The sequence below is a fragment of the Coregonus lavaretus genome, assembly GCF_964263955.1.
Source record: "Coregonus lavaretus genome assembly, contig: HAP1_SCAFFOLD_453, whole genome shotgun sequence".
Lineage (NCBI taxonomy): Eukaryota > Metazoa > Chordata > Actinopteri > Salmoniformes > Salmonidae > Coregonus > Coregonus lavaretus.
The window spans coordinates 336,269-351,690 of record NW_028160499.1 but is presented as its reverse complement, the minus strand read 5'-3'; the positions used below and the strand labels follow the sequence as shown (position 1 = coordinate 351,690).

The following is a 15,422-nucleotide window of genomic DNA, read 5'->3' as shown; positions in this document are numbered from 1 at the left end:
ACTAGTAAAGGCCCAGTGTTACAGACTGCTATATAGGTCCACTAATACAGGACTAGTAAAGGACCAGTGTTACAGACTGCTATATAGGTCTGTTAATACAGGACTAGTAAAGGCCCAGTGTTACAGACTGCTATATAGGTCTGTTAATACAGGACTAGTAAAGGACCAGTGTTACAGACTGCTATATAGGTCCACTAATACAGGACTAGTAAAGGACCAGTGTTACAGACTGCTATATAGGTCCACTAATACAGGACTAGTAAAGGCCCAGTGTTACAGACTGCTATATAGGTCTGTTAATACAGGACTAGTAAAGGACCAGTGTTACAGACTGCTATATAGGTCCACTAATACAGGACTAGTAAAGGCCCAGTGTTACAGACTGCTATATAGGTCTGTTAATACAGGACTAGTAAAGGACCAGTGTTACAGACTGCTATATAGGTCCACTAATACAGGACTAGTAAAGGCCCAGTGTTACAGACTGCTATATAGGTCCACTAATACAGGACTAGTAAAGGACCAGTGTTACAGACTGCTATATAGGTCCACTAATACAGGACTAGTAAAGGCCCAGTGTTACAGACTGCTATATAGGTCCACTAATACAGGACTAGTAAAGGCCCAGTGTTACAGACTGCTATATAGGTCTGTTAATACAGGACTAGTAAAGGACCAGTGTTACAGACTGCTATATAGGTCCACTAATACAGGACTAGTAAAGGCCCAGTGTTACAGACTGCTATATAGGTCCACTAATACAGGACTAGTAAAGGCCCAGTGTTACAGACTGCTATATAGGTCTGTTAATACAGGACTAGTAAAGGACCAGTGTTACAGACTGCTATATAGGTCCACTAATACAGGACTAGTAAAGGCCCAGTGTTACAGACTGCTATATAGGTCCACTAATACAGGACTAGTAAAGGCCCAGTGTTACAGACTGCTATATAGGTCTGTTAATACAGGACTAGTAAAGGCCCAGTGTTACAGACTGCTATATAGGTCTGTTAATACAGGACTAGTAAAGGCCCAGTGTTACAGACTGCTATATAGGTCCACTAATACAGGACTAGTAAAGGACCAGTGTTACAGACTGCTATATAGGTCTGTTAATACAGGACTAGTAAAGGCCCAGTGTTACAGACTGCTATATAGGTCCACTAATACAGGACTAGTAAAGGCCCAGTGTTACAGACTGCTATATAGGTCTGTTAATACAGGACTAGTAAAGGCCCAGTGTTACAGACTGCTATATAGGTCCACTAATACAGGACTAGTAAAGGCCCAGTGTTACAGACTGCTATATAGGTCTGTTAATACAGGACTAGTAAAGGCCCAGTGTTACAGACTGCTATATAGGTCCACTAATACAGGACTAGTAAAGGCCCAGTGTTACAGACTGCTATATAGGTCTGTTAATACAGGACTAGTAAAGGCCCAGTGTTACAGACTGCTATATAGGTCCACTAATACAGGACTAGTAAAGGCCCAGTGTTACAGACTGCTATATAGGTCTGTTAATACAGGACTAGTAAAGGCCCAGTGTTACAGACTGCTATATAGGTCCACTAATACAGGACTAGTAAAGGCCCAGTGTTACAGACTGCTATATAGGTCCACTAATACAGGACTAGTAAAGGCCCAGTGTTACAGACTGCTATATAGGTCCACTAATACAGGACTAGTAAAGGCCCAGTGTTACAGACTGCTATATAGGTCCACTAATACAGGACTAGTAAAGGACCAGTGTTACAGACTGCTATATAGGTCCACTAATACAGGACTAGTAAAGGCCCAGTGTTACAGACTGCTATATAGGTCTGTTAATACAGGACTAGTAAAGGCCCAGTGTTACAGACTGCTATATAGGTCCACTAATACAGGACTAGTAAAGGCCCAGTGTTACAGACTGCTATATAGGTCTGTTAATACAGGACTAGTAAAGGCCCAGTGTTACAGACTGCTATATAGGTCCACTAATACAGGACTAGTAAAGGACCAGTGTTACAGACTGCTATATAGGTCCACTAATACAGGACTAGTAAAGGACCAGTGTTACAGACTGCTATATAGGTCCACTAATACAGGACTAGTAAAGGACCAGTGTTACAGACTGCTATATAGGTCCACTAATACAGGACTAGTAAAGGCCCAGTGTTACAGACTGCTATATAGGTCCACTAATACAGGACTAGTAAAGGCCCAGTGTTACAGACTGCTATATAGGTCTGTTAATACAGGACTAGTAATAGACTCCTATACTAACACCTACTGTACTCAGACACCATTCTGATTAACTAACTGACATCATCAAACAGGAAGTAGGTGAAGAAAGTATTCTCTGTCTAATATTTCATTCTTATTGGATGTTGCTAAATTGTGTGTGTGTGTGTGTCGCAGAGCGTCATGATGCTCTTTACGTGGTGGGGTCTCTGGATGAGACTTTGGAGCTAAGAGGGATGAGGTATCATCCCATCGACATCGAGACGTCCGTTATCCGCTCTCACAAGAGCATCGCTGAATGGTGAGACACATTACTATATACCCCCACATCTACACACAGGAACAGATTAACTCAGGGACTCACATGATATCTTTCAAAGTCAGGTGTTGTGTAGCATAGATTAGAAAATCATTTGTGAAAGGTCAAAGTTGATCAGTTCTATAACCGACCCCCTCTGTCTCCCCTGCCTTCCCTGTCTCTCCCCCTCTGTCTCCCCTGCCTTCCCTGTCTCTCCTCCTCTGTCTCCCCTGCCTTCCCTGTCTCTCCTCCTCTGTCTCCCCTGCCTTCCCTGTCTCTCCTCCTCTGTCTCCCCTATCTTCCCTGTCTCTCCCCCTCGGTCTCCCCTGCCTTCCCCTGTCTCTCCCCCTCTCTCCTCCCCTGCCTTCCCTGTCTCTCCTCCTCTGTCTCCCCTATCTTCCCTGTCTCTCCCCCTCGGTCTCCCCTGCCTTCCCCTGTCTCTCCCCCTCGGTCTCCCCTGCCTTCCCCTGTCTCTCCCCCTCTCTCCTCCTCTGTCTCCCCTATCTTCCCTGTCTCTCCCCCTCGGTCTCCCCTGCCTTCCCCTGTCTCTCCCCCTCTGTCTCCCCTGCCTTCCCTGTCTCTCCTCCTCTGTCTCCCCTGCCTTCCCTGTCTCCCCCCCTCTGTCTCCCCTGCCTTCCCTGTCTCTCCTCCTCTGTCTCCCCTATCTTCCCTGTCTCTCCCCCTCTGTCTCCCCTGCCTTCCCTGTCTCTCCTATCTTCCCTGTCTCTCCCCCTCGGTCTCCCCTGCCTTCCCCTGTCTCTCCCCCTCTCTCCTCCTCTGTCTGCCCTATCTTCCCTGTCTCTCCCCCTCTGTCTCCCCTGCCTTCCCTGTCTCTCCCCCTCTGTCTCCCCTATCTTCCCTGTCTCTCCTCCTCTGTCTCCCCTGCCTTCCCCTGTCTCTCCTCCTCTGTCTCCCCTGCCTTCCCTGTCTCTCCCCCTCTGTCTCCCCTGCCTTCCCTGTCTCTCCCCCTCTGTCTCCCCTGCCTTCCCTGTCTCTCCCCCATCTTCCCTGTCTCTCCTCCTCTGTCTCCCCTATCTTCCCTGTCTCTCCTCCTCTGTCTCCCCTATCTTCCCTGTCTCTCCCCCTCGGTCTCCCCTGCCTTCCCCTGTCTCTCCCCCTCTCTCCTCCTCTGTCTCCCCCATCCTCCCTGTCTCCCCCCCTCTGTCTCCCCTGCCTTCCCTGTCTCCCCTCCTCTGTCTCCCCTATCTTCCCTGTCTCCCCCTCTGTCTCCCCTGCCTTCCCTGTCTCTCCTCCTCTGTCTCCCCTATCTTCCCTGTCTCCCCCTCTGTCTCCCCTGCCTTCCCTGTCTCTCCTCCTCTGTCTCCCCTATCTTCCCTGTCTCTCCTCCTCTGTCTCCCCTGCCTTCCCCTGTCTCTCCTCCTCTGTCTCCCCTGCCTTCCCTGTCTCTCCCCCTCTGTCTCCCCTGCCTTCCCTGTCTCTCCCCCTCTGTCTCCCCTGCCTTCCCTGTCTCTCCCCCATCTTCCCTGTCTCTCCTCCTCTGTCTCCCCTATCTTCCCTGTCTCTCCTCCTCTGTCTCCCCTATCTTCCCTGTCTCTCCCCCTCGGTCTCCCCTGCCTTCCCCTGTCTCTCCCCCTCTCTCCTCCTCTGTCTCCCCTGCCTTCCCTGTCTCTCCTCCTCTGTCTCCCCTGCCTTCCCTGTCTCTCCTCCTCTGTCTCCCCTATCTTCCCTGTCTCTCCCCCTCTGTCTCCCCTGCCTTCCCTCTGTCTCCCCTGCCTTCTCTGTCTCTCCTCCTCTGTCTCCCCTATCTTCCCTGGCTCTCCCCCTTGGTCTCCCCTGCCTTTCCCTGTCTCTCCCCCTCTGTCTCCCCTATCTTCCCTGTCTCTCCCCCTCGGTCTCGCCTGCCTTCCCCTGTCTCTCCCCCTCTCTCCTCCTCTGTCTCCCCTATCTTCCCTGTCTCTCCCCCTATGTATCCCCTGACTTCCCTGTCTCTCCTCCTCTGTCTCCCCTGCCTTCCCTGTCTCTCCTCCTCGGTCTCCCCTGCCTTCCCCTGTCTCTCCCCCTCTGTCTCCCCTGCCTTCCCTGTCTCTCCCCCTCTGTCTCCCCTATCTTCCCTGTCTCTCCCTCTCTGTCTCCCCTATCTTCCCTGTCACTCCTCCTCTGTCTCCCCTGCCTTCCCTGTCTCTCCCCCTCTGTCTCCCCTGCCTTCCCTGTCTCTCCCCCTCTGTCTCCCCTGCCTTCCCTGTCTCTCCCCCTCTGTCTCCCCTGCCTTCCCTGTCTCTCCCCATCTGTCTCCCCTATCTTCCCTGTCTCTCCTCCTCTGTCTCCCCTATCTTCCCTGTCTCTCCTCCTCTGTCTCCCCTATCTTCCCTGTCTCTCCCCCTCTGTCTCCCCTGCCTTCCCTGTCTCTCCCCCTCTGTCTCCCCTGCCGTCCCTGTCTCCCCCCCTCTGTCTCCCCTGCCTTCCCTGTCTCCCCTCCTCTGTCTCCCCTGCCTTCCCTTTCTCTCCTCCTCTGTCTTCCCTGTCTTCCCTGTCTCTCATCCTCTGTCTCCCCTATCTTCCCTGTCTCTCCCCCTCGGTCTCCCCTGCATTCCCCTGTCTCTCCCCCTCTCTCCTCCTCTATCTTCCCTGTCTCTCCCCCTCGGTCTCCCCTGCCTTCCCCTGTCTCTCCCCCTCTCTCCTCCTCTGTCTCCCCTGCCTTCCCTGTCTCTCCCCCTCTGTCTCCCCTGCCTTCCCTGTCTCTCCTCCTCTGTCTCCCCTATCTTCCCTGTCTCTCCCCCTCTGTCTCCCCTGTCTCTCCTCCTCTTTCTCCCCTGCCTTCCCTGTCTCTCCCCCTCTTTCTCCCCTGCCTTCCCTGTCTTTCCTCCTCTGTCTCCCCTGCCTTCCCTGTCTCTCCTCCTCTGTCTCCCCTGCCTTCCCTGTCTCTCCTCCTCTGTCTCCCCTGCCTTCCCTGTCAGTCCTCCTCTGTCTCCCCTATCTTCCTTGTCTCTCCCCCTCGGTCTCCCCTGCCTTCCCCTGTCTCTCCCCCTCTCTCCTCCTCTGTCTCCCCTATCTTCCCTGTCTCTCCTCCTCTGTCTCCCCTGCCTTCCCTGTCTCTCCTCCTCTGTCTCCCCTGCCTTCCCTGTCTCTCCTCCTCTGTCTCCCCTATCTTCCCTGTCTCTCCTCCTCTGTCTCCCCTATCTTCCCTGTCTATCCCCCTATGTCTCCCCTGCCTTCCCTGTCTCTCCTCCTCTGTCTCCCCTATCTTCCCTGTCTCTCCCCCTCGGTCTCCCCTGCCTTCCCCTGTCTCTCCCCCTCTCTCCTCCTCTGTCTCCCCTATCTTCCCTGTCTCTCCCCCTCTGTCTCCCCTGCCTTCCCTGTCTCTCCCCCTCTGTCTCCCCTATCTTCCCTGTCTCACCTCCTCTTTCTCCCCTGCCTTCCCTGTCTCTCCCCCTCTGTCTCCCCTGCCTTCCCTGTCTCCCCCCCTCTGTCTCCCCTGCCTTCCCTGTCTCTCCTCCTCTGCCTCCCCTATCTTCCCTGTCTCTCCCCCTATGTCTCCCCTGACTTCCCTGTCTCTCCTCCTCTGTCTCCCATATCTTCCCTGTCTCTCCCCCTCGGTCTCCCCTGCCTTCCCCTGTCTCTCCCCCTCTCTCCTCCTCTGTCTCCCCTATCTTCCCTGTCTCTCCCCCTCTGTCTCCCCTGCCTTCCCTGTCTCTCCCCCTCTGTCTCCCCTATCTTCCCTGTCTCTCCTCCTCTTTCTCCCCTGCCTTCCCTGTCTCTCCCCCTCTGTCTCCCCTGCCTTCCCTGTCTCCCCCCCTCTGTCTCCCCTGCCTTCCCTGTCTCTCCTCCTCTGCCTCCCCTATCTTCCCTGTCTCTCCCCCTATGTCTCCCCTGACTTCCCTGTCTCTCCTCCTCTGTCTCCCATATCTTCCCTGTCTCTCCCCCTCGGTCTCCCCTGCCTTCCCCTGTCTCTCCCCCTCTCTCCTCCTCTATCTTCCCTGTCTCTCCCCCTCGGTCTCCCCTGCCTTCCCCTGTCTCTCCCCCTCTCTCCTCCTCTGTCTCCCCTGCCTTCCCTGTCTCTCCCCCTCTGTCTCCCCTGCCTTCCCTGTCTCTCCCCCTCTGTCTCCCCTGCCTTCCCTGTCTCTCCTCCTCTGTCTCCCCTATCTTCCCTGTCTCTCCCCCTCTGTCTCCCCTGTCTCTCCTCCTCTTTCTCCCCTGCCTTCCCTGTCTCTCCCCCTCTTTCTCCCCTGCCTTCCCTGTCTCTCCTCCTCTGTCTCCCCTGCCTTCCCTGTCTCTCCTCCTCTGTCTCCCCTGCCTTCCCTGTCTCTCCTCCTCTGTCTCCCCTGCCTTCCCTGTCACTCCTCCTCTGTCTCCCCTATCTTCCCTGTCTCTCCCCCTCGGTCTCCCCTGCCTTCCCCTGTCTCTCCCCCTCTCTCCTCCTCTGTCTCCCCTGACTTCCCTGTCTCTCCTCCTCTGTCTCCCCTATCTTCCCTGTCTCTCCTCCTCTGTCTCCCCTGCCTTCCCTGTCTCTCCTCCTCTGTCTCCCCTATCTTCCCTGTCTCTCCTCCTCTGTCTCCCCTATCTTCCCTGTCTATCCCCCTATGTCTCCCCTGCCTTCCCTGTCTCTCCTCCTCTGTCTCCCCTATCTTCCCTGTCTCTCCCCCTCGGTCTCCCCTGCCTTCCCCTGTCTCTCCCCCTCTCTCCTCCTCTGTCTCCCCTATCTTCCCTGTCTCTCCCCCTCTGTCTCCCCTGCCTTCCCTGTCTCTCCCCCTCTGTCTCCCCTGCCTTCCCTGTCTCTCCCCCTCTGTCTCCCCTATTTTCCCTGTCACTCCTCCTCTGTCTCCCCTGCCTTCCCTGTCTCTCCCCCTCTGTCTCCCCTGCCTTCCCTGTCTCTACCCCACTGTCTCCCCTGCCTTCCCTGTCTCTCCCCCTCTGTCTCTCCTGCCTTCCCTGTCTCTCCCCCTCTTTCTCCCCTATCTACCCTGTCTCTCCTCATCTGTCTCCCCTATTTTCCCTGTCTCTCCTCCTCTGTCTCCCCTATCTTCCCTGTCTCTCCCCCTCTGTCTCCCCTGCCTTCCCTGTCTCTCCCCCTCTGTCTCCCCTGCCTTCCCTGTCTCCCCCCCTCTGTCTCCCCTGCCTTCCCTGTCTCCCCCCCTCTGTCTCCCCTGCCTTCCCTGTCTCTCCTCCTCTGTCTCTCCCCCTCTGTCTCCCCTGCCTTCCCTGTCTCTCCTCCTCTGTCTCCCCTATCTTCCCTGTCTCTCCCCCTCCATCTCCCCTATCTTCCCTGTCTCTCCTCCTCTGTCTCCCCTGCCTTCCCTTTCTCTCCCCCTCTGTCTCCCCTGCCTTCCCTGTCTCTCCCCCTCGGTCTCCCCTGCCTTCCCCTGTCTCTCCCCCTCTCTCCTCCTCTGTCTCCCCTATCTTCCCTGTCTCTCCCCCTCGGTCTCCCCTGCCTTCCCCTGTCTCTTCCCCTCTCTCCTCCTCTGTCTCCCCTGCCTTCCCTGTCTCTCATCCTCTGTCTCCCCTATCTTCCCTGTCTCTCCCCCTCGGTCTCCCCTGCCTTCCCCTGTCTCTCCCCCTCTCTCCTCCTCTGTCTCCTCTATCTTCCCCGTCTCTCCTCCTCTGTCTCCCCTATCTTCCCTGTCTCTCCCCCTCGGTCTCCCCTGCCTTCCCCTGTCTCTCCCCCTCTCTCCTCCTCTGTCTCCCCCATCTTCCCTGTCTCCCCCCCTCTGTCTCCCCTGCCTTCCCTGTCTCCCCTCCTCTGTCTCCCCTATCTTCCCTGTCTCCCCCTCTGTCTCCCCTGCCTTCCCTGTCTCTCCTCCTCTGTCTCCCCTATCTTCCCTGTCTCCCCCTCTGTCTCCCCTGCCTTCCCTGTCTCTCCTCCTCTGTCTCCCCTATCTTCCCTGTCTCTCCTCCTCTGTCTCCCCTGCCTTCCCCTGTCTCTCCTCCTCTGTCTCCCCTGCCTTCCCTGTCTCTCCCCCTCTGTCTCCCCTGCCTTCCCTGTCTCTCCCCCTCTGTCTCCCCTGCCTTCCCTGTCTCTCCCCCATCTTCCCTGTCTCTCCTCCTCTGTCTCCCCTATCTTCCCTGTCTCTCCTCCTCTGTCTCCCCTATCTTCCCTGTCTCTCCCCCTCGGTCTCCCCTGCCTTCCCCTGTCTCTCCCCCTCTCTCCTCCTCTGTCTCCCCTGCCTTCCCTGTCTCTCCTCCTCTGTCTCCCCTGCCTTCCCTGTCTCTCCTCCTCTGTCTCCCCTATCTTCCCTGTCTCTCCCCCTCTGTCTCCCCTGCCTTCCCTCTGTCTCCCCTGCCTTCTCTGTCTCTCCTCCTCTGTCTCCCCTATCTTCCCTGGCTCTCCCCCTTGGTCTCCCCTGCCTTTCCCTGTCTCTCCCCCTCTGTCTCCCCTATCTTCCCTGTCTCTCCCCCTCGGTCTCGCCTGCCTTCCCCTGTCTCTCCCCCTCTCTCCTCCTCTGTCTCCCCTATCTTCCCTGTCTCTCCCCCTATGTATCCCCTGACTTCCCTGTCTCTCCTCCTCTGTCTCCCCTGCCTTCCCTGTCTCTCCTCCTCGGTCTCCCCTGCCTTCCCCTGTCTCTCCCCCTCTGTCTCCCCTGCCTTCCCTGTCTCTCCCCCTCTGTCTCCCCTATCTTCCCTGTCTCTCCCCCTCTGTCTCCCCTATCTTCCCTGTCACTCCTCCTCTGTCTCCCCTGCCTTCCCTGTCTCTACCCCTCTGTCTCCCCTGCCTTCCCTGTCTCTCCCCCTCTGTCTCCCCTGCCTTCCCTGTCTCTCCCCCTCTGTCTCCCCTGCCTTCCCTGTCTCTCCCCATCTGTCTCCCCTATCTTCCCTGTCTCTCCTCCTCTGTCTCCCCTATCTTCCCTGTCTCTCCTCCTCTGTCTCCCCTATCTTCCCTGTCTCTCCCCCTCTGTCTCCCCTGCCTTCCCTGTCTCTCCCCCTCTGTCTCCCCTGCCGTCCCTGTCTCCCCCCCTCTGTCTCCCCTGCCTTCCCTGTCTCCCCTCCTCTGTCTCCCCTGCCTTCCCTTTCTCTCCTCCTCTGTCTTCCCTGTCTTCCCTGTCTCTCATCCTCTGTCTCCCCTATCTTCCCTGTCTCTCCCCCTCGGTCTCCCCTGCATTCCCCTGTCTCTCCCCCTCTCTCCTCCTCTATCTTCCCTGTCTCTCCCCCTCGGTCTCCCCTGCCTTCCCCTGTCTCTCCCCCTCTCTCCTCCTCTGTCTCCCCTGCCTTCCCTGTCTCTCCCCCTCTGTCTCCCCTGCCTTCCCTGTCTCTCCCCCTCTGTCTCCCCTGCCTTCCCTGTCTCTCCTCCTCTGTCTCCCCTATCTTCCCTGTCTCTCCCCCTCTGTCTCCCCTGTCTCTCCTCCTCTTTCTCCCCTGCCTTCCCTGTCTCTCCCCCTCTTTCTCCCCTGCCTTCCCTGTCTTTCCTCCTCTGTCTCCCCTTCCTTCCCTGTCTCTCCTCCTCTGTCTCCCCTGCCTTCCCTGTCTCTCCTCCTCTGTCTCCCCTGCCTTCCCTGTCAGTCCTCCTCTGTCTCCCCTATCTTCCTTGTCTCTCCCCCTCGGTCTCCCCTGCCTTCCCCTGTCTCTCCCCCTCTCTCCTCCTCTGTCTCCCCTATCTTCCCTGTCTCTCCTCCTCTGTCTCCCCTGCCTTCCCTGTCTCTCCTCCTCTGTCTCCCCTGCCTTCCCTGTCTCTCCTCCTCTGTCTCCCCTATCTTCCCTGTCTCTCCTCCTCTGTCTCCCCTATCTTCCCTGTCTATCCCCCTATGTCTCCCCTGCCTTCCCTGTCTCTCCTCCTCTGTCTCCCCTATCTTCCCTGTCTCTCCCCCTCGGTCTCCCCTGCCTTCCCCTGTCTCTCCCCCTCTCTCCTCCTCTGTCTCCCCTATCTTCCCTGTCTCTCCCCCTCTGTCTCCCCTGCCTTCCCTGTCTCTCCCCCTCTGTCTCCCCTATCTTCCCTGTCTCACCTCCTCTTTCTCCCCTGCCTTCCCTGTCTCTCCCCCTCTGTCTCCCCTGCCTTCCCTGTCTCCCCCCCTCTGTCTCCCCTGCCTTCCCTGTCTCCCCCCCTCTGTCTCCCCTGCCTTCCCTGTCTCTCCTCCTCTGTCTCCCCTATCTTCCCTGTCTCTCCCCCTCTGTCTCCCCTGCCTTCCCTGTCTCTCCTCCTCTGTCTCCCCTATATTCCCTGTCTCTCCCCCTCCATCTCCCCTATCTTCCCTGTCTCTCCTCCTCTGTCTCCCCTGCCTTCCCTGTCTCTCCCCCTCTGTCTCCCCTGCCTTCCCTGTCTCTCCCCCTCGGTCTCCCCTGCCTTCCCCTGTCTCTCCCCCTCTCTCCTCCTCTGTCTCCCCTATCTTCCCTGTCTCTCCCCCTCGGTCTCCCCTGCCTTCCCCTGTCTCTTCCCCTCTCTCCTCCTCTGTCTCCCCTGCCTTCCCTGTCTCTCATCCTCTGTCTCCCCTATCTTCCCTGTCTCTCCCCCTCGGTCTCCCCTGCCTTCCCCTGTCTCTCCCCCTCTCTCCTCCTCTGTCTCCTCTATCTTCCCTGTCTCTCCTCCTCTGTCTCCCCTATCTTCCCTGTCTCTCCTCCTCTGTCTCCCCTATTTTCCCTGTCTCTCCTCCTCTGTCTCCCCTATCTTCCCTGTCTCTCCCCCTCTGTCTCCCCTGCCTTCCCTGTCTCTCCTCCTCTGTCTCCCCTATCTTCCCTGTCTCTCCCCCTCTGTCTCCCCTGCCTTCCCTGTCTCTCCTCCTCTGTCTCCCCTATCTTCCCTGTCTCTCCCCCTCTGTCTCCCCTGCCTTCCCTGTCTCTCCTCCTCTGTCTCCCCTATCTTCCCTGTCTCTCCCCCTCTATCTCCCCTATCTTCCCTGTCTCTCCTCCTCTGTCTCCCCTGCCTTCCCTGTCTCTCCCCCTCTGTCTCCCCTGCCTTCCCTGTCTCTCCCCCTCGGTCTCCCCTGCCTTCCCCTGTCTCTTCCCCTCTCTCCTCCTCTGTCTCCCCTGCCTTCCCTGTCTCTCATCCTCTGTCTCCCCTGCCTTCCCTGTCTCTCATCCTCTGTCTCCCCTATCTTCCCTGTCTCTCCCCCTCGGTCTCCCCTGCCTTCCCCTGTCTCTCCCCCTCTCTCTTCCTCTATCTCCTCTATCTTCCCTGTCTCTCCTCCTCTGTCTCCCCTATCTTCCCTGTCTCTCCTCCTCTGTCTCCCCTATTTTCCCTGTCTCTCCTCCTCTGTCTCCCCTATCTTCCCTGTCTCTCCCCCTCTGTCTCCCCTGCCTCTCCCCCTCTGTCTCCCCTGCCTTCCCTGTCTCTCCTCCTCTGTCTCCCCTATCTTCCCTGTCTCTCCCCCTCTGTCTCCCTTGCCTTCCCTGTCTCTCCTCCTCTTTCTCCCCTGCCTTCCCTGTCTCTCCTCCTCTGTCTCCCCTATCTTCCCTGTCTCTCCCCCTCTGTCTCCCCTGCCTTCTCTGTCTCTCCTCCTCTGTCTCCCCTATCTTCCCTGTCTCTCCCCCTTGGTCTCCCCTGCCTTCCCCTGTCTCTCCCCCTCTCTCCTCCTCTGTCTCCCCTATCTTCCCTGTCTCTCCCCCTCGGTCTCCCTTGCCTTCCCCTGTCTCTCCCCCTCTCTCATCCTCTGTCTCCCCTATCTTCCCTGTCTCTCCTCCTCTGTCTCCCCTATCTTCCCTGTCTCTCCTCCTCTGTCTCCCCTATTTTCCCTGCCTCTCCTATCTTCCCTGTCTCTCCCCCTCTGTCTCCCCTGCCTTCCCTGTCTCTCCCCCTCTGTCTCCCCTGCCTTCCCTGTCTCCCCCCCTCTGTCTCCCCTGCCTTCCCTGTCTCCCCCCCTCTGTCTCCCCTGCCTTCCCTGTCTCTCCTCCTCTGTCTCCCCTATCTTCCCTGTCTCTCCCCCTCTGTCTCCCCTGCCTTCCCTGTCTCTCCTCCTCTGTCTCCCCTATCTTCCCTGTCTCTCCCCCTCTGTCTCCCCTGTCTTCCCTGTCTCTCCTCCTCTGTCTCCCCTATCTTCCCTGTCTCTCCCCCTCTGTCTCCCCTGCCTTCCCTGTCTCTCCTCCTCTGTCTTCCCTGTCTCTCCCCCTCGGTCTCCCCTGCCTTCCCCTGTCTCTCCCCCTCTCTCCTCCTCTGTCTCCCCTATCTTCCCTGTCTCACCCCCTCGGTCTCCCCTGCCTTCCCCTGTCTCTCCCCCTCTCTCCTCCTCTGTCTCCCCTGCCTTCCCTGTCTCTCCCCCTCTGTCTCCCCTATCTTCCCTGTCTCTCCCCCTCGGTCTCACCTGCCTTCCCCTGTCTCTCCCCCTCTCTCCTCCTCTGTCTCCCCTATCTTCCCTGTCTCTCCCCCTCGGTCTCCCATGCCTTCCCCTGTCTCTCCCCCTCTCTCCTCCTCTGTCTCCCCTGCCTTCCCTGTCTCTCCCCCTCTGTCTCCCCTGCCTTCCCTGTCTCTCCCCCTCGGTCTCCCCTGCCTTCCCCTGTCTCTCCCCCTCTCTCCTCCTCTGTCTCCCCTATCTTCCCTGTCTCTCCTCCTCTGTCTCCCCTATCTTCCCTGTCTCTCCCCCTCTGTCTCCCCTGCCTTCCCCTGTCTCTCCTCCTCTGTCTCCCCTATCTTCCCTGTCTCTCCTCCTCTGTCTCCCCTGCCTTCCCTGTCTCTCCTCCTCTGTCTCCCCTATCTTCCCTGTCTCTCCCCATCTGTCTCCCCTGCCTTCCCTGTCTCTCCTCCTCTGTTTCCCCTATCTTCCCTGTCTCTCCCCATCTGTCTCCCCTATCTTCCCTGTCTCTCCTCCTCTGTCTCCCCTATCTTCCCTGTCTCTCCCCCTCTGTCTCCCCTGCCTTCCCTGTCTCTCCTCCTCTCTGTTCGGTTTTTACTTGCTAGTGGTGGAGCTCACACTGTTAATGCTGACTGTATAAACTGAACCTAACTACCTGTCTCTCTCCCTCTCCTCCCTGTCTCAGTGCTGTGTTCACATGGACTAACCTCCTGGTGGTAGTAGTGGAGCTGTCTGGGTCGGAGCAGGAGGCTCTTGATCTGGTTCCCCTGGTGACTAACGTGGTTCTGGAGGACCACTACCTGATAGTGGGTGTGGTGGTGGTGGTGGACCCAGGGGTTATACCAATCAACTCTAGAGGAGAGAAACAGAGGATGCACCTACGGGACGGCTTCCTGGCCGACCAGCTGGACCCCATTTATGTAGCATACAACATGTAAACAACAACATGGCAACAACAAGATGTTAACAACAAGATGTAAACACCTGGAACCCATCTACGTAACATGTAAACAAAGAAGGAGGAGGAGGAAGTGCCGCTCAGAGAATAAGAAATTGACTACGGACCACACAGCATAAACCTCTTGGTGTCTCTTTCTCCCTGTTTGTTTCTCAGTTTGTCCCAGCAGAATAGTGATGGTCTTGGTGGGGCTGTAGAGTCAGAATAGTGATGGTCTTGGTGGGGCTGTAGAGTCAGAATAGTGATGGTCTTGGTGGGGCTGTAGAGTCAGAATAGTGATGGTCTTGGTGGGGCTGTAGAGTCAGAATAGTGATGGTCTTGGTGGGGCTGTAGAGTCAGAATAGTGATGGTCTTGGTGGGGCTGTACAGTCAGAATAGTGATGGTCTTGGTGGGGCTGTAGAGTGGACCAGAGGACCAGGAAGGGGACTAGGTGGGGGACTAGAGGACCAGGCAGGAGACTAGAGGACCAGGCAGGAGACTAGAGGACCAGGCAGGAGACTAGAGGACCAGGCAGGAGACTAGAGGACCAGGCAGGAGACTAGAGGGGACTAGAGGACAAGGCAGGAGACTAGAGGACCAGGCAGGGGACTAGAGGACCAGGCAGGAGACTAGAGGACCAGGCAGGGGACTAGAGGGGACTAGAGGACCAGGCAGGGGACTAGAGGGGACTAGAGGACCAGGCAGGGGACTAGAGGACCAGGCAGGAGACTAGAGGGGACTAGAGGACGAGGCAGGGGACTAGAGGACCAGGCAGGAGACTAGAGGACTAGGCAGGAGACTAGAGGACCAGACAGGAGACTAGAGGACCAGGCAGGAGACTAGAGGACTAGGCAGGAGACTAGAGGACCAGACAGGAGACTACAGGTCCAGGCAGGGGACTAGAGGACCAGGCAGGAGACTAGAGGACCAGGCAGGGGACTAGAGGACCAGGCAGGAGACTAGAGGACCAGGCAGGAGACTAGAGGACCAGGCAGGGGACTAGAGGACCAGGCAGGAGACTGGAGGACCAGGCAGGAGACTAGAGGGGACTAGAGGACCAGGCAGGAGACTAGAGGACCAGGCAGGGGACTAGAGGACCAGGCAGGAGACTAGAGGGGACTAGAGGACCAGGCAGGGGACTAGAGGACCAGGCAGGAGACTAGAGGACTAGGCAGGAGACTAGAGGACCAGACAGGAGACTAGAGGTCCAGGCAGGGGACTAGAGGACCAGGCAGGAGACTAGAGGACCAGGCAGGAGACTAGAGGACCAGGCAGGAGACTAGAGGACCAGGCAGGGGACTAGAGGACCAGGCAGGAGACTAGAGGACCAGGCAGGAGACTAGAGGGGACTAGAGGACCAGGCAGGAGACTAGAGGACCAGGCAGGGGACTAGAGGACCAGGCAGGAGACTAGAGGGGACTAGAGGACCAGGCAGGGGACTAGAGGACCAGGCAGGAGACTAGAGGACTAGACAGGAGACTAGAGGACCAGACAGGAGACTAGAGGTCCAGGCAGGGGACTAGAGGACCAGGCAGGAGACTAGAGGGGACTAGAGGTCCAGGCAGGAGACTAGAGGACCAGGCAGGAGACTAGAGGACCAGGCAGGAGACTAGAGGATTAGGCAGGAGACTAGAGGACCAGGCAGGAGACTAGAGGTCCAGGCAGGAGACTAGAGGACCAGGCAGGAGACTAGAGGACCAGGCAGGAGACTAGAGGACCAGGCAGGAGACTAGAGGACCAGGCAGGAGACTAGAGGACCAGGCAGGGGACTAGAGGACCAGGCAGGAGACTAGA

At 57.6% G+C, this 15,422-nt stretch overlaps 1 protein-coding gene across 1 annotated transcript in view; it reads left to right on the top strand.

Moving 5' to 3' along the window:
• Nucleotides 1-13,915, top strand: part of LOC311121739 (disco-interacting protein 2 homolog A-like) — a 46,001-nt gene extending 32,086 nt beyond the window's left edge. Inside the window, exons 5-6 of the mRNA XM_084196197.1 lie at nucleotides 2,404-2,527; nucleotides 13,376-13,915. Of these exons, the coding sequence (XP_084052323.1) occupies nucleotides 2,404-2,527; nucleotides 13,376-13,628 (377 nt within the window). The 3' untranslated portion in view covers nucleotides 13,629-13,915. The remainder of the gene's footprint in view (nucleotides 1-2,403; nucleotides 2,528-13,375) is intronic.
• Nucleotides 13,916-15,422: the final 1,507 nt, after the last annotated feature.